General features: G+C 40.3%; 1 protein-coding gene across 2 annotated transcripts in view; it reads left to right on the forward strand.

Moving 5' to 3' along the window:
* The window catches only part of SPATA18 (spermatogenesis associated 18), a 29458-nt gene that overhangs the window by 3496 nt on the left and 2972 nt on the right, over positions 1-22990 (forward strand). The window contains exons 2-12 of one of the 2 annotated variants that reach the window (XM_044418397.1): positions 263-368; positions 543-643; positions 3291-3409; positions 9438-9533; positions 13869-14003; positions 14564-14801; positions 15330-15488; positions 16308-16483; positions 18258-18381; positions 19905-19985; positions 22564-22609. In XM_044418397.1, the coding sequence (XP_044274332.1) occupies positions 263-368; positions 543-643; positions 3291-3409; positions 9438-9533; positions 13869-14003; positions 14564-14801; positions 15330-15488; positions 16308-16483; positions 18258-18381; positions 19905-19985; positions 22564-22609 (1381 nt within the window). Of the gene's footprint in view, positions 1-262; positions 369-542; positions 644-3290; positions 3410-9437; positions 9534-13868; positions 14004-14563; positions 14802-15329; positions 15489-16307; positions 16484-18257; positions 18382-19904; positions 19986-22563; positions 22710-22990 lie in introns of those variants that run through there. The other variant, XM_044418396.1, reaches the window with a different exon arrangement.

Here is a 22990-nt window from a genome sequence, read left to right on the forward strand (position 1 = left end):
GACATACGAGGCACCACTGTATCTGCATTAGATGAAATTGCATAGTTCTTATTGCTCCTAACATATAGGCTCATTATTGTCTGTTGGGGAGTTTCACCTTCCTTGATTTTGTTTGGTCTTTGCTTTACTGATTAGCAGAGAATGTTGTTCTCTTGTTAGTCCCATAGCCATCTTTAGTTTAACCTGGTTCTGTTGAGGAAAAATAACTATGATGATACCACATATGCAGAATCAGTGTTAGCAATGTTTTCCTGATTTGCAGGTTAATTCATGTGATCAGAATTTGACCCGATGCTGTGAAGTCATGGAACTGAATGCCATAATTCAAGGGCAACTCTTCACCATCTTCAATCAAGCTTGTCGAGAAGGTAAGATTTTCTATGCTCTACTCTACATATAGGGAAGATTTGCTGTGCATGTTCTGCATGTATAGATTGTGTGTACATATAATAATTTAAGGAGTGATTACCTCATACCCAATTGTTCAAAGTGTTCTGTTTTGCAGATTTTCTTCTCTCCTTTTTTCTCACCTGTTGATCCAGGTGGACAGTATGCAGGTGTGGAAATAATAAAATCTCGTCTCTTGCCATGGTTGGGGACTTGTTTTTCTAGCCCCACTCCTGGAAGCTCTTCTCACTTGCAGGTACAGTAAACTTTAAAAAAGTCTTGGCATAACATGTAAACTGAAGTTTTGAGAAGTAATGATTCAAATATTGCAGTTGTCTCTTTCTTCCTTTGCCTCTTGACAATTGGGTCAGGAGCTGAGCTGGTATTTAGACCTCAAATGGAGAATTAGGTTGTAAAGGTGCACAAAAATTAATTATAATAATTCCATGTTTAAGGCAGATGTCCTATCAATGTATTTTACATGTCAAAATAATAGTTCCTTCCACAAAGGTTGGTAGTCATTAATTTAGTTTGCTTAATCTATTAAACATCACTAATAAAATTCTTCAAGCAAATTGTATACATGCTTTCATTGATTAGAGACTAACTTACCCATTGCTGGTTTCTGGAAGGCTGACCTGATTGATACCTGTGGCTGTTTTGTATTTTTGTTCAGTTTTTTTAAATGGGGAAAGTAGCAGTATAACTTGAGAATGGATTTGACATAAGGAATACATCAGAAGTGAATTTTCTTAAGGATGTTGGCTGATGTACACATTCAGGTAGAATACATGGTAGTAGACCAGGATTATATTATTCAAAATGTTGAAGGAGGATCATGCAAGTGAATGCTTCTTTATCCCACATCAAAAACTCCTTGCATATAGAAAGCTAAGGTTTCAGGCAGAAGATCCTCCAGTTACATTCAGAATCATAAAGCTATTTCATAAAACAATGCTATATCCACACATTGGGTTGTATCCAACACAGACTGTCAGCTGGTGATCAGAAACCACTGGTGGAATGGGTTTCCCCTTCCTATTGCAACCTGACCCTGCTCCCCAAAATCTGTTCCATGGAGTTGGAGAACGTTCTAGAGCAGATTTGATAGGTATACTGGAGAGGAGAGCTTTTCGGGCTGCTTTGCATGATTGGTGACCTGCATTATGGCTCCACAGAGAAAACCTATCTCTTCACCCAATTTAATAATTATAACAACTTATTTTAATAAAGGGTCTTTTAAATGTTTAAATTGTTAACGTAGCTTTGTGTGTGGCTGTCTGTCTCACCTGGACATGTTTCTTGGAATTGATCTGGCCTGTTTCAGTATGTTAGTATTATTATTAATCTATTATTTTAATGAAATTTTTAATTGCTTGGCTGTGTTTTATTGTTGTACACCACCTAGGGAGCTCATTTGATCTGTTTGGCAGCTTATAAATGAAAAAATAAATAAATAAACCACAGTGGCTTGTGGTGTGTGCCAGTCCCATTGTGAATATTCAAGTTGTGGCAGAGAGCCGCTATAACCTATTGTGTCATGTGAACCTAGGAAAGGTGGTTTGCTACCATGGTTAGCATACTACCCTAGAACCCAGGAATTGCCCAGGGATTCTGCCTGGCTTGTTAACCGCACTGGCATTTAAGCCATGCTCTCAGCTGCTGATAGCGCAAACCTGCTCAGACCCGGTTTGCAGCACACACCACACCACAGTAGTTTGTCAACTTTCCTTATCTCAGAATGTAAACCTGGCTTGATGGCTTGTTGAAAGGGCTACCAAGTTGCCTGGCCAAAGCTCTGACAAACTCACCGTTGGCTTTTTGTAATCCCAGTTGCCAAATTCTGACTGATCACAGCATGTGCTCATGCTGCCTCCCTTACTCTTCATCGTGCCATTCTTATCCAGCTTGGAACTTCATTTAATAGTCATTGGCTTTCTTCTCTTGGGAGACAGGTTTTTCTTACCTTCACCAAGTGACCTGAAGGAAGGCGGCCATTCTTTCTATATAACCTGAATATGATTTAGTGACTATAGTTATACAGTGATGTTCTTCATCTTTCTAGCACTTCCTACACATCTTAATTTTTAACCCCTCTCTGGGGCGAGCTTTCTGCATGAAAAGAAGAGAGGGAAAATTTAAATCCCCTCCTCCCAAATTCCCATGATCCCAAACTGGGACCAATTTACTTAACCAAAGGTAAGTCAACCATGCATACCCATATAGTTTCGCTGAGAAGGGGAACACTGCTCATCATTGGCTGCAAGGAACAACCAAAGACACATTTTTAAGGAGCAAAAGAAAATAAAATGGTTAGCTACTTCATCCTAAAAAGGAAGGTAAGTACCTGCTGTCTATGCCAAAGATTAATACAACATACTTTTTATGTTCTACTCCAGATACATATGGCAGCATAAAAATGGAAATAATAATAATAATAAAAATTATAATAAAAAATATAATAGTTGTCAACATGGGTGCTTTGCAAGGCAAAGATGTATCAGGTGCTGAGGGAAGAATCTGATAGCACAAGTACAGACAAGCAGTGCTGCAAAGACCCCTCAGATACCAGCTGGAAGCAGGCAGAAGGACAAAGGGGAAACAAACATAGCAAGCCGGTGAATGTCTGATCACCTGTTGGCAGCACTTTGACTTAGCAAGCAATTAACCAGCCCACCATGGCGTATTTTCAGCCTGGCTTATCATGATGTGTGAACAGGCCCTGTAGGTTAATTTATTCATAATCTGGCTTTCTTCCTGATTTAATAAAACAGCTTTATTTAAACCTAGTTTGATATCTACAGCACTTAGCAAAACATTTCTAAAATGTATTAACGTAACTTTTTAAAAGAGACAACCTTTCATTTATACACTTCAGAATCTATTTTTATACTTCACTGTAGGAATCACTTGAGAAAAACAGATTGCTGAGGGAATTGACCAGCACTCGGAACCATGAAATACAACAGCTGGAGAAAGAATTGAATGCCACTCGTTTACAGCTCAGTCTTGTTCAGCAAGAGTAGGACAATTAATGGTTTTTCATCAATATTTTGTCCTTTCTCCTTCTTTCTATAAGAGTTTTGAAAGTATTTTGTTATACAAAAATATAAACAATATTTGCCACCCTTAGAATTTATAAATTATCTGGCAAGTGATTGCATTGTATTATCATATTTTTCCATCTATAAGATGCCCCCATGTATAGAATGCCCCCCCCCACTTTTCCTACTGATCTCCAACAGGCAAGCTGCTGCCACCCGCGCACACCGCTTCGCCGCCCCCCCGCAGCACCTCACCGCCCCCCCGCACGCACACACGATCGCGCCAGTCTCCCCCACCCCCCGATCATGCCTGTGGTTCTCCTCTTGGCCTCCCGTGTATAAGACGCACCTCCAATTTTAGGTAAATGTTTTTAAGAAAAAGTAGTCTTATACATGGAAAAATACAGTACATGCTCATCATGGGTGCTCATGGGTTCAGGACCACAGGATTAAAAAAAAGTACACATGCTCTAAAGCATGCTCAAAATGCTTTCTGTGTCTCTTAAAGCACCTCTATTTGTTAAAAGGGGAGATGAAGACATTTGATTTCAGGAAAAAGTCTCAGGCAGGAAAAATCAAGACGGGGGAAGCAGGAGGTGAAGCCCATGTGGGCAAAAAGCTATTCCAGTGGATCGAATGCAGTAGATCATCAGGACCTTGATAGTTTTATTGCAGCCAATGCCCATGGGCAGCAGGATGGACAAATAGCCTCCCAGAGATTCAAGACTGAAATGAAAGAATCAAGGCTTCAGCTCTGGTGGGACTTCCTTTAACATTTGCCCACATGTGTAGGAAAAGCTAATCATTTATAAAGTGATTCTTTGGCACACAGTCTCTTAGACATAAATGCACCTAGTCTTCTTTTCTTGTGAAGAATTAGAATTAGGAGTTAGAGCCCTGACCTTGCCTGGAATGTTGTGCTAAAGCAGAGTACTTTCTCTTGCCTCATCATAAGGCTGGGCAATCATATGATTATTCACAGAACACCTGGCCACAAACTTAGTTTATTTATTCTGACTATATTCACTCTTTGGGCATGCACATAGTTGTTGAATTATATTCTTTGTTTGTAAAATCTAACCTAAATAGAAATCAACCCACATGCTCTAAAATGTATTTAATGCTATGGTTGGGGATACTTCAGAAGCTTTTGATCTTTGAAAAAGCTTGTGCCATAATGAATTGATTAATCTTTAAGGTTCTGAGAGGTTCTTTGTTATCTTAACTATAAAATATAACCTTTACCATGGTTGTGGCACTTTTGATAGCTTCCATGTGACATGCAGTGTAATGTTACGGCTGGGTAAATGGAGACTTACTGCTTCTGGCCTGCATGTATCCTGGAATTAAGCATCTGTGACTTCCAGCGTATCAGCCTTGCATGTATGGGAGATTCACAGACCTCACAGGAAGATAGCTACAGACTTCACAAACTCCAGAGTTCATGATAAACTAATTTTCCAGTAGGAAAATCAGTAGGGAAAGGCAATTCTGCTGTGAGAGGGGAGGAAAGGGAACCCCCCCACACACAAATTATCTATTTATCTATCTAGCTATGAAATTCAGCAACTGGTGTGATTTTCCTGCTTAAAAGCCCTTTCTGCCTTTGGATCTTCTTGAGAACGATGGGACAGGTTGTTGAAATACTTAGCAGTAGCCCACAGTGTAGTACGTTGAACACAAAACATTCTGTGCATCTCTTTTTGGTATATTAGGTTCGCCAGATTTAGGTTGTATGGGAAATCCCCTTTTCACAATAGTGAAAAGATGGGCATTTTTGTAATGTATAAAAAAGAAAGACCATCATTCCACAACTGTGCATTTCCTAGCTGAGCTTAATGTTAACTTTACCTTAACCTTAACCTCATGTGATCAACTCATAGAGGCAGAATAGAAGCATGTAGGAGGGCTGCATGCATTTATATAACATTTCTAGTTTCACATGTATGGGATCAATCAACCTGCACTTGTCCCTTTCTGTCTACTGAGGTGGCAGTGATATATATGAGATTTAGAATAGGCTGAATAGTCTGCAATAGATAGATTCCTTCTGTCCTTCTGTCCTGGTTACATGCTATAATGTTGACCCAAGAGCTTGAACAATATTTTGATTTTGATTTGATTTTCAAAATTTGCATGCTTCCCACAACTGAAAGTTTAACTTAATTTATACAAAAGCAAACATTATAATCATTTTGGTTGTGACATATAACATAAAACCATAAAATTGAAAAGCAACAAACTTGACCACTTCGAGAACATGCTTAGGATCAGAGATAGCTAGCCAGTTCTTTTTAAAAAAAAATATTATATTGATAATGAGCACTTCAAACAATCCAAGTACCATAGATGAGGAATGCAATATTTCCTATACATCTTATCTTTTTCAATAACTTTTTTGCATGAAGTTAGTTTCTTTTGTGAAAATGGAAATTATTTTTCTCGACCTTTTACTGTTGCCATCAGTTTCTGAAAACAATATTACAGCAACTTCATCTTGTAATTAGCATTTCAGTGTATGTTTAGTCTATATTTTAAATAGACTATTATTTAAATAGACATTATTTTTAGACTTGTATTTTGCCTCTTAGTAATAGGAAACATTCATATCCATTACTTTAATAATATGTGGGAGAAATCCAGCTTTGTACTATTGAAATTCCATTCATTCATTGTCACTTTCTTATTCGCCTCTCTACTCCAGAGTCCGCCACATCTTTCAAAATACTCTTGGGAGTCTCGGCTAATCATCTGGACAAAATGCAGCGGGGAGGGAGAATACTCCCTTTCCCATTCAACTGATGGGAAGCCCCTTCATCAGTGGGAGGGGTTATTTAGGCACCACTCACTGACTGCTACAGCTCTGTGCGTTCACTGAGCTCCTTCTAATAAGTATAGATAACCCAACAGCAGTGGGTTGTGATGGTAATAAAGAACTGGTTCCTTCCTCTGTAAAGACTTATATATGACAGAAGACAGTGATAATCTTCACACAGTTTTGTCTACTGAACTGATACTCTAGGAAGAAGTCACCCTGATAACTGTGCATAGGAAGATTTTTAGTTGTTGACCTGGTTTGCATATAACAGGAAGCTGCTGTGGTGAATTTCCCCACAGAGAGTCTTGTTGCTGTGACATTTTGTACATTGGTGATGTACCGTAGCTAGTCAATGCATCTAAACCCAGTGAGGGTAGGCTGTTGGTGTGGCTGACAAGCCACCCAGAACCCATGGGCTGTAACCATGTCAATATTCTCACCTGTTTGGTCTGCCTGTAACTACCAGCTATGGTGCCCTGAATATTCATAAGGGTGGCCACTGCCACAGGGAAGCCCTGTGAGGGAATTCATCATGGTGGCTTCTTGTTGCATGTAAACTGGACCACTGTAAAGTCAGGGCAGTGGTAATTCATTATCAGTGTTGTTTGATAATGATTGCCATTCAGTAAGAAGCATGCAAATTTAAGGATCAGTTCATATGTTAACAGAGCTTAACAGTACTTAATTTCACAGCACATGTGCTTTGCAGAAGCCATCCAGGTTCAAGCCCCAGCATCTCCAGTTAATGAATTTCAGAAAGCAAGTCTAGGGCAAAGCTCTGCATAAGGTCCAGGGGAGTTGCTGCCAGTTAGAGTACTGGACTAGATAGATCAATGCTATGGTTCATGAGATAGGTTCATATGTTGTTTTTTGCACTTGTGATCTATACAAAATGGAAAATGTGCACAGACAGGAGGCATACAGAACTTGGCTTTTGCAAACAAAATACACAGGAGAAGGCAATGTACATTAGGCTGGTGTGTGTCACTTACAAATGATGCTGCTTGTATATATTGGTTTGGATCCAGATTTAGTCATCCTGAGGGTGAGTTCACACATCACTCTAAGCCACCTGAGAATAAGGCTGGTTACTCTAGACAGATAATTTGCCCCTTCAACAGTTTGCAATGGCTTTCTCCTTCAGTCTGTCTCAATTTTCTTGGTTGCTGCTGGCACATATCTCAGGGTTCTTTGCTGCAGAAATCCTAGTTTCCTCATTGCCTATGTCAGTATCCTTTCTATGATTGATCCACTGGGGTTACTGGCTCACCACGGAAACCTTCTGAATTTGGGGACTCTGTGGTTTAAAAGAAAACATTTAGAGGTCTTGCAGAAAACTATTGTTCTGATATTAAGCACAGTGCAGCCATATCTCCCTCTTGTCAATGTCTTTGTCACTGAATCCTGAATGAAACTGTCCTTAACTCCTCCAACATCACATTGCAAAAAGGAAATAATTTTCCATGACCTTATGAATTTGGGAATGCAGTCAAAATTTTTCTTAGTGTTGTGCAAGTGTGCATGACAGGCTATCCACTCTTTAGTCCAGGATACTGATAACTCCCTCTTGTCAATGCCCTTGTTAAATCTATTCTCCACTTCAGGACTTGTGTCTATCTTTTCTTAAAGGGTGGCTTCACATTCTACTGAAATAATACTCCCCTAAGCTGCTGTAGCCCCAAACTATTTTGACCTCGCTCTCCTTCATGCTTGTTGCTTGTTTCCACTGGCCTCCATTGTTAGCTGTTACATTGGGGGAAGGAGAAGAACATGTTTCTAGAACCCTCGTCAATGCAGAAACATCATTAGGGTCAGCCTTCACTTTATTGTTTGCTGCTTTTCCAGCCATCCCACACAGCAAGGGCAATCAGGTTTACACACTAGACTGGAGACCCTTAAATAAAGCCATCCAACACAATGTATCCTTAAGACAAGAGTGGCCCTCTTTGTAACTGTGTAGAATCTACACCCGCCCCCTTTTCTCCATAGAAACTTACAACAGCATTAAATGTGAGGAGATGGAGAGCAAAGAGCCCCTCTAGCCATAGGAACAATTTGCTAGCCATTCAAACCCTGCCTCTCAATATTCCAATACTGGATTGGCTGTATTGGTCATTTTCAAGTAAGTGGATCAGAGGGTCGCTTCTATTAGAAATAAAAAGGAAAAGGAAGAAAAAGAGAATAGTGGTTTGAAGGTAGGATGGGAGAAGAGATTGTCCTAGAATGACTCCTAAGGCAATCCATTGGACTAAGGAGAAGCAAATTACAAAAGGGAATTTAAAAGCCCAGCCCATGTGGTGCTGGTGTGTGATTTCTGCTGCCTGGTGTTGAGGCTTCAGGTGGGTGGAGCAGGGAGTAGTTACTGTACTTTAGGGGATTAGCATGGATTTACCCTCAAGTTGTTAAGTTAAATTTCCACAAATCTTCCTGAAAGTGTAAAATGTAAACACTCAAAAGCATCAAATAGGAGCAAGCTTCTCTGAAGGTGAAAAAGAAATGTTTGGTTTGAGCTAGTCTTTCTGACAGTGACAAACAAAAAGGTGCCACTCTCTAGGAGGCAACAAAGAGGAGAGTTGATTGATTAGTGGTGATTCAGAATGTAAAAGGGAAGGGGATGCTTTCCCCTTCTTGCCAGGCAACTCTTTCACTCTTTTAAACAACCAGGGCTGAAATGACTCTGTCAGGTGTAGTCATCACAAGACATTCTGAGGACAACCAACCCTCCTATAAGCCAGGAGGGTATTTTCAGGCTGGCTTGTTTGTGAAAAACAACCCACAGTGGAAAAGCCAGACTGGGTTCGGACAACACACTAAGCCACAATGGGTAAGCTACAGAAGACCCATAGAAATCAATAGTATTAACACTAGATTCAGTGGGCCCAGTCTGAGTTTGACTAAATCTAGATCCAACCCAGTTTGTGTCTGGAGTTAGATAATTAAATATGAAAAGTAATTTAACAAATTGCCTTCGGTCTGGTGAGGAAGTGAAGGATTTGGTGCAAGTTGGTGTTTGCTGTTGTTGCTGTGATGGTGGATAGGATTTTGATAAGCTATCTGTTTGTTGACAGCCTGTATAGTGTCTTTCCAAATGCAAGAAGTCTTTTAAGTTACTGTTTTCCTTCCCACTGAAAATGTAGGCAGAATCTGCATTCTAAAGTTATATCTCTGGGTGTTGATTTCTCTTGCAGTCTTGCAGAAGCCCAGTTGGCTCTTGAAGACACAAAGACCAAATCAGCCACTACTCTTTTGGCAGCAGAGGATGAAATTGTACAGCTAAAAGCAGAGTAAGAAAAACATTTTGCAGGACTGTCCTGTGACTGGCAAGGTTGCTCTCAGGTTTAACCACATTGCACTTCATTCATATTATGGAATAATGATATTTGTTTTCGGTTGCTTTTGACAAATGCTGACAAATCTTCCCACTGGCACTAGTTTCTGAAAATGTTTGAGAAATTCATGAGGTCTTATGCGAACAAAATAATAGTAACGTGGTTTCCCCTTTGTTTTAATTGTACATTATATATTTGCATGATACTCTTAAAGCAGTAACACTGTAATGGCTGCTGCACTGAATTTCAGCTATGAATGCTTGACACAAACCTGCATCTCTCAGATTTCTTTCAGAAGAAGCTAAGCAATTAAACTAGTGTGAATGTAATGTAGGTGCAGCCATGATGCATAAGTTAAACATGGTTTTCTTTGCTTTTCAGCCTTCTCAGTATTGCAAAATGTAGTTTTGCTATGTGCTTTACATCTTCATTGTTTTACCGATACTATGTATGTATAGAAAACCCAGTTTGTAAAGGCTTTTCAGCTGTTCTTGAAGTATGAGTGCTCCTGCTTAAGGAATCAGTTTGCAGGCAGAATCCCAACTGGTGGTGCTTCTGAATCAACAACTCGCCTTGCCTTGTGCTCTGTGACCTGGAATTGTTTTGAGTGATGTTTGTGGTATTACTCTCCACATCCAAATGCAAGTTTATCCAAGTAAATTTCAGTGATGCTCTTTAATTGGATGATACTTCTAAGTTACATTTCTAGAGTCTCTTTTCTTGACAAGCACATGACATGACTCTTATAATTTAGAAGTCCTGGTCAAGGAGATGGAGATGAACTTATTTTTCAATAAAGCTCAAACTTACTGAACCTGATTTCTGCTTCCTAACCTTTAGAGCTGGAGTTCTCCATTAATCTGTACATTTTCACACATGTTGGTTAAAGCCTCTATTTTCTTTAGTGGAAAGAAATGCTTCAGAAAGGTGACCATAGAGTGGTTAGACTGTGCTTTGCTGCAGACTGTGAGGATGTTCAAGGATAGGCTAGACATGTACATGGTAGGCATGTCCTGAGCAGAGCCAGCTGGAGCCAGGGGTCAGACTAGATGGCCCAGGAGGCCGCTTCTGACTCACTATTTCTATGTTTCTGTATTGTGCATGAACAGAACACAAAGCAACACATTGCTTAAAAAACAACAAAAAAGGCACACAATGCATTACAGCCAAATTTATCTTTAAAAATTACACAAAGAACTTGGATCCTAAGTAAGTTAGCAGAAGGAATTGACAGAAAACACTTCCTCTCCCTGGAATGTCCTGTGTCCCCAGAGGACAACCCCCACAACAATATGAAGTGGGTCATTGGAGGGCTTCTAGGAGAGGAGATTATTGCCCAAAATGGGGCAGAGGTCTACCTGACTGGGGCAGTTCCACCCCAGATTGGAAGGGCTTCATGACTGCCAGAAAACTTTCCTTCTGTTAACTTTTTTCAGTGCATTTACCTTAGGATCTAAGTGACAACATCACATTCTAAAATGCTAGGCCCACCCTTGGCAACAACCACTGCAAAACTATGCCTCCAAATGACCTTAAAAGAGAAGAGTTGTTGCAACTTAGTATTCAAATTCTACTGTGCTTGGATAATCTCTCCATGTAATATCACAAAGTATGTGGTACATTTAACAGATGGAAAATCCAATATATCCTGTGAATAAGTCGTGTGAATAAAAACCAGATGGACATGCAATCTTGGGTAGTCACATAGATCACACGTGCATATTTATTTCACATTGAGTGAAATTTCTATGTGTGATCATAGATTAATTGCTACAGATAAAGCTTTATACTGTGCTGTGCATAATCAAGTGTAAAGTAATGGAGCAATGACAGGCCATGTGATATATTATTCAGATTTAGCACAAGATGCCACTCAATGATCTTTGGATAGAAACACTACCTGTGTATTTTGGATATTTTATAATGACCTTATAGCTGTATTGAAAGCTTGCCAAGTATTTATAAGCTTCCTTTTTCTAAGCAACTGATTATGAACCATCTGGTCATGTTAACACTGTGTGTCTGTTATGATCATACCACAGATGCATACACAAACACTAGGAACCACAGTATGAATATTCATCTGAATAAATTTATATAGTTGAAACAACTATATAAATAGTTGCATTTGATTAGCTTTTGTTGATAACTCTTCATTGCCGCCAACCTTGTAATTTCTTGTTTCTTATGATGACCTAATTTCTGACAATTTGACATGACTAATGTTTTTGTTCTTTTGATGGGTATTTAAAATTAGAAGAAGGTGTAAATTATATGAACTTAACTTTGCACTCAAATGGGATCTCAAATGCCAATATATTGACTAGTTATCCTGGAAATTCTGTTGGAGCCTTTAAAATTATTTCTTAATATAAACAGATATAAAAAGAAGAAAAGTGTATGTAAAATAAAGTTGCCAGGGGATTTTAAACAAGTACAACCAGTACATTCAAGCCCATACATTTCAAAGAGAGTGATAGTATCTATCTTTCTATCATTCAGCAGTGTGTTGGAGCCTTTCACAGTCTACCTGGGAATTTGCCATCCTGAACAGTACAGTGTTACCTGTAGAAGTTACAACCTCATGGTTTATACCTGAATCTACACACTGTGTTCCACCATTGATGGTAGTGGTGTACAGCCATTTTTGGCTGCTAGTGAGACTTGGGTTACAGATTGTTCATTATGCATTTGGTTCCTACCATTGTTTTGGAAAGTCAGTTTAACTGGATTCTGATGAAATTGGAGTCAGACTTCCCTGGAAGGTAGGACTAGGACAGCACCATGGAGAGCTCTGAGGGGTGCTGTGGCTAAAAAAAATGGACAGGCTTGCCTGTATGTTGTTCTAATGAGAAGCAGATTGTCACTGAGCCTTAACTATGGTTTTGACTCCTTTTAAGCTGGTTAGTCCAACTTCCACATTGACTAAGGCCTTCTTCCTTAAATGGGCCCAGTCTGTTTTAGCAGCTTCGGGCTGTGACAAGGTGGGGGTGACAGTGGTATGCAGATGCTTTCATGGCTGGAATATAATCCAAGGGCAGCACTGTGAATTCTTTGGGACATGGAGGTTTTCCTAGGGAGCCATGCTCTAAGGAGATAGAAGCCTTGTAATGCCTTTATGTAACCCAGTTCTGTCCCTGAACTGTTAATTCAGGAGACTCTTCTTCTAGCCCTAATCCAGTAACTTCTTAGGCTCTGGGTAACAGAGCCCATGGAATTAGTATCTCGAAAGCAGACTTACCCAACTTGGATGTTTTGTGTTGCAACCCTCTTTATCCTTGACCATTGGCCATGTTGGCTGAGGTTAATGGCAATGGTAGTCCAAAACATCAGGGCATCAGTTTGGGGGAAGCTGCTGTAAAAGGATTTATAGTTTCATGCTTTCATGTTGTGCAGTGGCCTGTGGAAACTCTCTTGGCAAGTTGTTTGCATGTTGAAGTTTACCACACAAACTTATCAATTGATATTCCATGTTGTAGTCATTTCAGTGGTCACTAAAAGGTCATCTGAATAACCATGTGTGTGCATACTCTTAACAACCCTACTACATACAATAGGGATTCTCAACACAGTGCTTGAATGTACCCTGGTGCCCATGGGCAGTCCTCACAAAGTTTAAAAACAAACCCTTAATGTTGGGGCACTCTTCATTCTCTTTGTTTCTAACCTTTTGGTTCTCTTCCTATCTAACCTCTACCCCATTGCCTTGCTATTTCCCTCCCTCCCATCCTCTAACCTTGCCATTTTCCCTTATCCTCTTTAGTTGACTGTTTCTCCTGCTGCTGTCCTCTAGCCTTACTTTCTGAACCCTTTTGCTTCCCGCCCAGGGTCCTGTAACGTACCTGCAAGTCCAAAAAGATTGGGAATCCCTGCCATATTGAACATGTGCTTGTGGTATCATTGCAAATAATGAGTTTACAAGGACTGAACAGCATGTCGAGGACTGGGAGTGTTGGAGGACGTTCACTCATAGGGTCACCATAATTCAGAAATGACTTAACAGCATGTAACGGCAGCTAATAACATAAGCTTTTAAGACACTGTGCATTGCTTTTAGGTGGCTGAGATGTAAAAACAACACCATTGCAACCAAAGTATAGATAAGATTGGTATTAAATTGTGTGCTGATGATAAATATTATGTTTTGTTCCTTCTGCAATATATTGGTAAAATTGCAGTTCTTTCTAGTTATCAGCTTTTGCCATTCATCTACGTCAGTATGGTTTAAAAGCAGGGTATTGACAGTAGTAAATGCACCCCCTGTGATCAGAATTATTCCATGTGGTTAAGTCTAAAGGCTTCTCGGACAAAAGAAGAATGTGCTTTGATGAACCTGGAGAGGCTGAATGACTATGAAGAGCAGCTTCAAACATTGAAGGACGAGATTGCCATACTTGGTGCTCAAAAAACTGTTCTACAAAGCAGGTAATGACCCACAGCTGATGGAAAACATACTTTTCCTGATAATGTAGCTATTTTTCAATTCAATTCAGTTTTATATTTCAAGCCATTGTGAAGCTTGTCTCCTGAAGAAGAAGAAAAATATTTTTGGTTGGGACAAAAGATGTGGAAGTATCTGTCAATGCTTTTTAAAATTTTGTTGAATGCACAAGAGGAGGCCACCTAGCAGCTTTCAGATATTTTGGGTGACAATTCCTATCATCCCCAGCCATCATTGCCAATGGTTAGGGATTCTGAGAATTACAGTCCAAAATATCTGGAGGGTACCAAGTGCCCTGTGCTGGACTAAGCTGAGGAAAACTGTGCCCCAAAGGAGTAGAGTACATCTTGAGGATTATGAGGCCATCAGTATCCATGATGCTTTGCAGCATAAGAAGCAAACAAGAAGACAAGACTCCCTCCAAGGACAACAGTGACAACCATTATAATATTCTTGCAGTCCCATTTCTTGAGAGAATTTTCTTGAACAAATATTTTTAAATATAAAGATCTTCCGTTATTTCTATTTTGCAATTCTGTTATAGACTTGCACGAAGTCGATCTCCTTCCCCAAGATCTGGCCGAAGCAGATCAGTTAGTCCACTTCCAATGAGAAGTTTCTCACCTGGCCGAGCAAGACTTACAAATGCTTCCCGCCACGCTCGCCTTGTGGAACGCTTCCGTGATATTTATGCCCAGGATCGCTTGGATGCTCAAACCCTCTTGAAGAGTTATGTTGATGATCTGGAGATGGTGCAGAGAATAATCTATGTGGCAGTTGTGGTATGAAATACAGCAATATTTCTTTTTGGTATCACTCATACTCATAATTCAGTCATTTGTTTAAAAAAAGAAACTTACTCAGAAGGAACAACTTCTTTATTAGCTTTTCCTTCAGAACTTCCATTCCTGGCACCAAGTTTCCTTTCTGAACCTTTAATTAGTGCTTTGGTTACACGTGTTGTAAAAATGGAATATGACTTGCAGCCTACTTTAGAAGAAAGATGTGATGCACTGAGAGTTGGGTTAGCATTTCACCATAAAATGTGAAATTGAAGTGTTTTAGGATCAGGGTGCCAGAGATCAAAGTTCATTTATTTGAGGTTGCAGATGATAACCAGATGCAACCTTTTACTTTCCAAATACTAGTTCCCGAGCTGAAGCAGGAAGGTACTATATAAGAATCATAGTAAATGGCATAGACACATTCCCATTTCAGGAAGACTCTTCCTGTGATGTTGGACCTCACAAAATTAACCTACCTCTTTTTTGTGGCTGTCTATATTTAAATTGTTAATTTCTCATTTCTAGGAGTCTTTTCATGCAGCTAAACTGGCCTTCAGGCAGTTCAAAATGCGTGTTAGGAAGACTATGTCCCTACATTACTCAGTGACTGAACCACTTGAAGACATGGTCATGGATTACATCATTCGGGAGGAGGATTTATACGATGTTCAGTCCAGTGTTAATGTAAGTCTGTGAAAATGCTGCTCTCCACGAGGGTCTTACTAATAAAGCATAAACTTATGAATGGATCTACAGATTTCCTCTGCAGCTATGGATTTAAGTACTATTGACTGTCTAAATTTATGGGTCAGCTCTCTGTTGAGGCTCCCAAACTACTTACAACAGTAAACCAATACAAAATCAAACAAGACACACTAAAACCCACAGTCTGAACAGTAGGGATATAAAAGCATAGAAACATAGTGAGTCAGCTGGGTCTGAGGGATCCGGCTGGTTTTCAGAGCAACCTTGTGATCTGAATCCTGGTGGAAGCCATCCTATCAGACATGTGGCTGACCAATGCAATGAACAGTTTCTCCAGGCCCTCTCACATAGTAGCTCTCGCCAGTTCTCCTTTATTTATTGAAGAGTTCTGAAGAATGAGGCAGGAAGGTAAACCAGCATGAGTAGAGGAGACCATGATCCCATTCTGATCAAATGTGATCATCTCGCCCTGTTGGATTTTTTATTGCCTGATGTTGGTTATACTACAGGTTTTAATATGTTTACAGCTGTGCAATTCTAGCAGGAAAATCTTTTCAGGCAAGGCTCTAAAATATATTTGGTGGTGCTACTTGAAAAATACCATTTTTAAAAAGAAGTATTAACCTGTCTTAACACATTGCTTACTTCTATTGTGTGTTCCTTTTCCCCCAAATGGATAGTCTTCTGTGTATGTGTATTGTAAACAATCTTCATGTATTATTTCTTATTACCAAGTGTTGTAACTTGATTTTCCTGCTAGAAAATTCATACATTTATTTATTTTTCATTTGTTTTTAGGAAGTCACTCGTGCGATGAACATCAATCCTAAGATTTCTTTCCCACCAGAAGTTGATTTTATTCTAATCAGTGGTTTAATACGAGAGTTATGCCGTGTAGCCTTTTCCATGCAAACATTGGATCCTCCACTTGATATTTCATTTGGCACAGATGGAGAACTTTTTAGCGAGTACAAGTAAGGGAAACTAAAATATCAGTCCTGTATTCCCAATGCAAACATGAATAGTGCAAAAGCCAGTCTGCCTCACTGTGTAGCGTGTTTACTCCAGAATTTACGGTCTATTGTTAATTCTGTTTGCACATGCTGAATTAAAGCCAATAGTCAGTTGTGTGTATATATAATGCTTAGTAAATGCAAACTTGGCTTGTGGCATTCTGTAGTTGCATGAGTCATGTCTGGTTATATGTGTGCAACATAACATAATGCAACGACCACTATCACAGAAAGCTTGACCTCTAGCCATGGGAAAGAGCAAAGAAAGAACAAGAAATGGATGGAGTTTGGTTAGCACCTATAGCAACCCGTTCTGGTACAGACTGGTTATGTCATTGGCTTTAGCCTGAGAAGCAAAAGCCAATGACATGGCTCTGCAGGATGTGAGTAGCTGTAAGTACGCAGGTCCTTGCTCACTCGAGGGTCCTGTGATGTCAGTAGATCCTTTCCTAGGAGGCAAAATAATGATGCTATAGGCCACTGTAGATCTTGAACTTAACAAACTTAAAACTCATATTTGAGTATATTATAATATCTGAGTCTTATGAGTTTTGAGTTCGGTGTAGTGACATTGTCTGGCCCAGAAGATCAAGGAGCAGGGACAGTGACTCCCTGAGAAGTAAGCCCTCCATGTCAGTTTCCAAGCTTAAGGTGAAATGAAGCCAGAGAACATGACAAACACAGCACTGTCTCACATCCAGTGAGGTAACAACCAAGATCTTCTTGCAGATCACTGAAGGGTTATGGTGGACATTCAGAGGCATCACTGTGGGAGCTGCTACATACCTTCCTGTTGAGAAGCTTGAGATATATTTTTATTCTGCAAAAGTGCAGCATCAGTTTTGTCAGATTTTATTTCATGGCAGCTTTGTTTAATCTAGTTCAGAATTATTAAATGTTCTTGCAGTGTGCCCATTATGATTGCACCTGTGCACCATTTTAATGTTCATAAGAAAAGAACACCTTGGTGTTCATTGAGGAGTAAGTGGGGGTGATGTGCTGTAGAAGGCAGGTAGCTTCCTTGCTTTTCCTTTGTATTTTGAAATACTTTGGGAACGTGGCACTATTGTGAACATGGTAACAGTACATGGTGCTTTTATCTATATTAGTTCTCTTTGTGTGGCTTTAACTTAGTTGTTCTGGAAAAGCCCCTTCTACTTTGATAGTGTAAGTGTACCAATATGCTATAAATGACACTGTCATGTTGAACTTGGGCCAGGGAGATCTGGTTTTAATCCTGACTTGCTTATAAAATTCAGACAGTGATTTTGCACCTGTTACTAGGTTTGTATGATGCATACCATGAAATTACAAAATGCCCCTCACAGCACTACGAAGGGTTGTTTCGGGAGGTAGGAAAGGAAAAGGGGAAAATGTTTATGTTCCTTTTCAATTCCCAACACCAGGGCTGCATCGTATCGTATAGCACAGCAGTGAAGCAGGAATGAAGAAAGAATGGGGAAGGGGGAGGAAGAAATGAGGTTTTTTTGCTGTTGTGAAACTCCCCACCATCACACATAAATAAAACTACAAGGATCCTGTTCAGCAGGATTAAACCTTTCAAATGCTGGGGATACACTTCTCCACAAGGGCTGTAAGTGCAGGAATAACTGCTCTGAGTTCCTTGGGAAAAAAGGTGGAATGCAAAGTGATAACTATGAGGGGAGCATTCTTGGAACAATGGCGCATAGGCTACAAACACAGTCGCACACTAATCTCCTTTGTGTCTGTCTAGATACCGTCGCAGCTTTGACTCTGAGTTCACAGCTCCACTGGTGGCTTACCATGTGTGGCCTGCACTTATGGAAGAAGATTCTGTCATTGTGAAAGGGGAGGCAGTCACAAGAAGAGGTGCTCTGGTGAGGATTGTTTCTGAATGTTAAGATTTAAGCATACGAGCTTGGATCTAAGTTTCTCCATCATTTTAATGGGGCAGGCAGGTTTTGCCAACTTTTCTTCCATCTGCAAACTCCCTATATCATATTTCAAATAATTTTCAGTGGACTGCATCCTCCAGTAGCTTTAGGGGGAAGAGGCAGGTAGAAAGGCCTTTTCTGTGAATGTGAATGTTCCTAAAACCTAAACTAAGGACCAAGCCCAGAAATGTCTGACTGAAGCAGACCCAACCTGCTGATGCTTTTTACTCATCTTTCTTCCTCTTGAGTCAACAGACAAGTCACATTTTTGCCCCATGTAACATGCTTTGGTGTGAGCTGCAAGGGCAACTCCGTGAGCAGTTTGTTAACCTGTCAGACAGTCTGTTTCCTTGAACTGGTTCATTTTATCTCATTAGCAAGCAGTACTGCGAGTATTCCAGCAAATAATGATGAGAAGCACTGATGCAGCCTTAAAAACCATGATGTTTCCCTTTGTTTCCTCACTCATTTTATATCCCACTTTTCCATTAGCATGCTTACGGTGACTACCCAAATCACACCATGCAGTCCCTCTAGGACAGTACAAAATAGTAGGAGTTAAATATAAGTTACTTACTAGGCCAATGGAGAGCAGGCAGATAGGACTGCACCACAGGCATCTTAGATTAGGATGACAAGATGAAGTTCCCTCCTATGTTTTCCCTCTCAGCCCTAACCGTATCATGATTCGACCAAGAATATGCTTGAAGTTAGTTTTGCCATTATTGCATAATCAGCTAGCTTGTTTTTCCAATCTTTTGTAGTTGGACCATCTTCTGCTTTCTAAATTGATGCAATTGCTACACTTGCCACTGTTGTCACATATTTAAATAACTCTAGCATAGTCCTCGGAGGAGTCTCTGGCATGATGCCTAGTAACATATTGTTGGCGTTCATAGGAGAGTTACTTTTAAGAATTTTTTGCATTTCCACATGCATCACAGAATGTTAAAGTTGGAAGAAGCCAAGAAGGCCATTGGGTCAAACTTCCTGCTGTTGCAGGTCATCAATTTATTTATTTATTTAGAATATTTATATGCCGTCCTGTCGTGAAGGCCTCAGGACGGCGTACATAAAAGCCGTCCCACTCCTTCACCTTCCCACTCAGATGTATCTGTTTCCAAAATCATTTTATTTTATCTTATCACATGCCCACCACTTATTCAAGAATATGCTTGAAATTGTTGTCAAGTGAAACCTTTCCTTTCGAATCTATAGGCTTAGTTTACTGCCTTGCAGAATCCAGCATTTCGGTGGCATTTTAAATGGGAGCTGAAATATCAAATGGGCTTGTGGGGGAGAGTGTCCCAAGGTTTCATACTGAAGCCTTAACCTTGGAACACATCAGATGACAGCAAATCCAGGCTTTTCCTCCACATAGCAACCCTGTGCCTTTCTGTAAGGTCACCATGACAGATGTTCCGTGCTTAATATAGATCTGTCTCATAGTCTACATTTTGTTGCAGTGGTCTCGCAGGAACAGAAGCCGGAGTCGCAGCCGTAGCGTGAGCCCCCGGCCTCATAATGCAGGCAGCTCCTGCCCCAAGGTAACTTAGAATGCCTCCATTACCATAATAATCCCAGATAAGGAACAAACTCAGGCATTTGCAGAGAAGAACATATCTCAAACTGGCATTGGGCTAGGAACTAAATAGCAATGAGATTCGTATACCTCCAGCAATGGAGCAGTTAATTCAGGTGTGTGAATTTCCTCTCAGATTACTTTCCCACCCCTTAATTTGTGCATATTTGCTCTCTATTTCCTAGGCATTAAATGTGCATATATTTCCCCAGGACAAAAAAAAAAAGTACAAATTTTCCCGATAGTTTTTTAAAAACCCTTATTGGCAGCAGAATCAGACAGAGCAAATGGGGTGCCAGCAAGCTTCCTCTCCATTAAGGCACCATTTTTTGCAGGAACTATCAGGGTCCTGCAGTAATTGTAACACTAAGTGTTCTGCAAAAGGGGTAGGAGTTACTATCTCCCCTTTCTGGAGAAGCTGGAGAATCAGAAAAGTGTTGAAAAGGTGGAGAACATTGGCAACACTTAAAGACAAGAACATCACTTTGTTAAGTAGGAGATATCCCCCCCTTTTCTGCACTTACTGCTTTGACACCCCCCTTTCAGCATTTCAGATTTGCACTAAGGGGTCCCTCCCTTCTTTACCATTCCTTCTCTCCTGGTCCTTCACAACTGTGCACAGCTATCTTGCTGGTGTCCTTGTATGTTGCTTGTTCCACTGCGGAGCTTCCTTTGACAGCTGCAATATACAAGAACATTGATCAGATAAAACCACCCATAGTGGACAGCCATAAGAGTTCACCTGTGGAAGACTAACCACAACAGCAACAGACCCTGATTGCTCATCTTTCAGGCTCTGAAAAATAACGAGATCTCAGAGTGGGAGGGGCAGGGCAAGGAGGCAAGATGGGTCCTGCTGCAGTCACCCAGAGCTGACTGAAGGACTGAAGAGGAAGGAAAGGGGGGGAAGAGAATGATCCATCAGCTGTTCGAGGCACTGTGTGTTGTTCAGCAAAGAGCCCACATTTCATGGCATGTTTGCAAGGGTAACATGGCATGACATACAGATCTGTCTAATGTATGTATAAATAGAACACTGCAAGACTTGAGCACTATTATTAACAGCTAAACCACACACAGACTGTTGTAGGAAGGAAAGGCCCTTTTTTGTCACTGGAAACCCCCATGAGTCCCATTTTTTGGAGCTAAATTTGCCCCTTTTAGTACTCTGTAGGGACAAAGAAATGCTAAAATGGACAAATCTGGCTTGCAAACCATGAAAAGGCAATCAGCATAAATGCATTCATCTGTAGCAATGATGGAACTTCAGAATAAGTGGAAGGACTAGACAGGAAAGGGAGGCTCCTCTCCTGCAAGAATCCAGCTCTGCTCCTTCTCCCTCTTCTGTTTTCTCCTATTGCAGTGGTTGGTGAGCAGAGGAAGGAAAGCAGGGCTGAGCATCTAACTTGCTGCTGTCACACTGTTCAGCTCATCCCTGATACTGCTTTTTTTGTGCAGGAGCACCACTCTAGCTTGGGGTCTGTGAGCTTTCCTGAGCTTGCACCACATTAAGTGGGGGTGTGGATATGTGACCTTCTAGAAGTTGTTGCACAACAGGTCTCTGCATCCCTGGTCATTGGTCATGCTGGCTGGGGTGGCCGGGACCAAGGCCTACAGGTTTCCTGCCCCTGTAGGAATGTGCTGCGTTGGACACAAAGGTTATTGGTACATTGTGACATGAAGCAGAACTGCAGAAGGCTTTGGGTATGAAGACCTGCGCACACTGCACACTCATTTCTTAATACTGCAGTGTGAGAGTTGCTGCAGCACAGCACCTCCCCATGAGCCTGGACTAGGGTGAGAAATGTGGGAAGAGTTTATGCTCTTGACTCTTCCCCATATCAACACCACCTTTCCAGGAAACTCAGGTAAAATTGATGTGGGATAGAGCTGCCAATGCATCTTTCCATCGCCTCCTCCTATGTTACCGGGGACTCATATTACCTTCGCAGTGGGGAAAGAAGCTGTACAATGACAGTGTACTTTAAGAAGAGGGCCTAAGTTTCTCTGCCCTGTAGCAGGTACAGGGGAGAAATGTGCTTAGTTCACATTTTGATAACAAACCAACCTATTTTGCGAATTCCAAAGTAATCAATAGAACAGAATGCAAATACTCTTTAGTGCACACATTTCTCCCAATGTTGTGATGCACTGCTATGATTTAAAAAACTGCATGCATTAGGCAAGATGGTATATGTTAAGGGGAATTGTTTACAAAACATGCACCTATTAGGGGGAAATGCAATAAAATTTCACGCCCATGAACACTGGCATGAAAGTTGTGCAGTTTTTTGCACAGTCAGAAACAGAAATAAATATAAACGAAATTGCAAAGTAACGCAGAAACTGGATGGAACAAACCTGTGCTTGAAAAAAATATGGGTGCTATAGAAAGTGAAACAGACAAATTCACCCATTCCAGCCTTATATTATTGTGGTGATACAGATTGTATTTAGATTTTACAATGAGATTTCTCTCCAGAATGAAAGAAGTTGGGAAGAATCAAACCACAGTAATGTTTCCTTTGTTGTTTGTCTTTTAGCCTTCTCGAAGCCGCAGCCCTTCCCCATTAAGGAATGGGAGCCCAAGTAAGTGGGCATATTCAGAACTTAGACAATCATGGCTTTAAAATACATCAATAATACAGTAAACAGATAATATAACAATTTCCAGGCTGTTTTTTCCCTTTAAAGTCATGTCTCTTTCTTTTAACATAAGGATTTTAAAATGTTGTTTAAAGGTTCTGAATTTGGTTTACAGAATTCCCTGATTCTCATTTCATTTTAATTGTCACAAATAGTGGCACATTTTTAATAACTGTTGCACTTACACCTATCAGTGACAGCAGCAAATTCTCTAGTAATTTCGTTTAGGACTGTTTTTATGAAAACTAGCAGCACAGAGTTAACACCTCTAAAAACAATAGATTTAAGTGCATTTAATTCTGACCTGATTTACAAATTATTCAT

Source organism: Varanus komodoensis, unplaced genomic scaffold (genome assembly GCF_004798865.1).
Source record: "Varanus komodoensis strain SLA01 unplaced genomic scaffold, ASM479886v1 scaffold9, whole genome shotgun sequence".
NCBI lineage: Eukaryota > Metazoa > Chordata > Lepidosauria > Squamata > Varanidae > Varanus > Varanus komodoensis.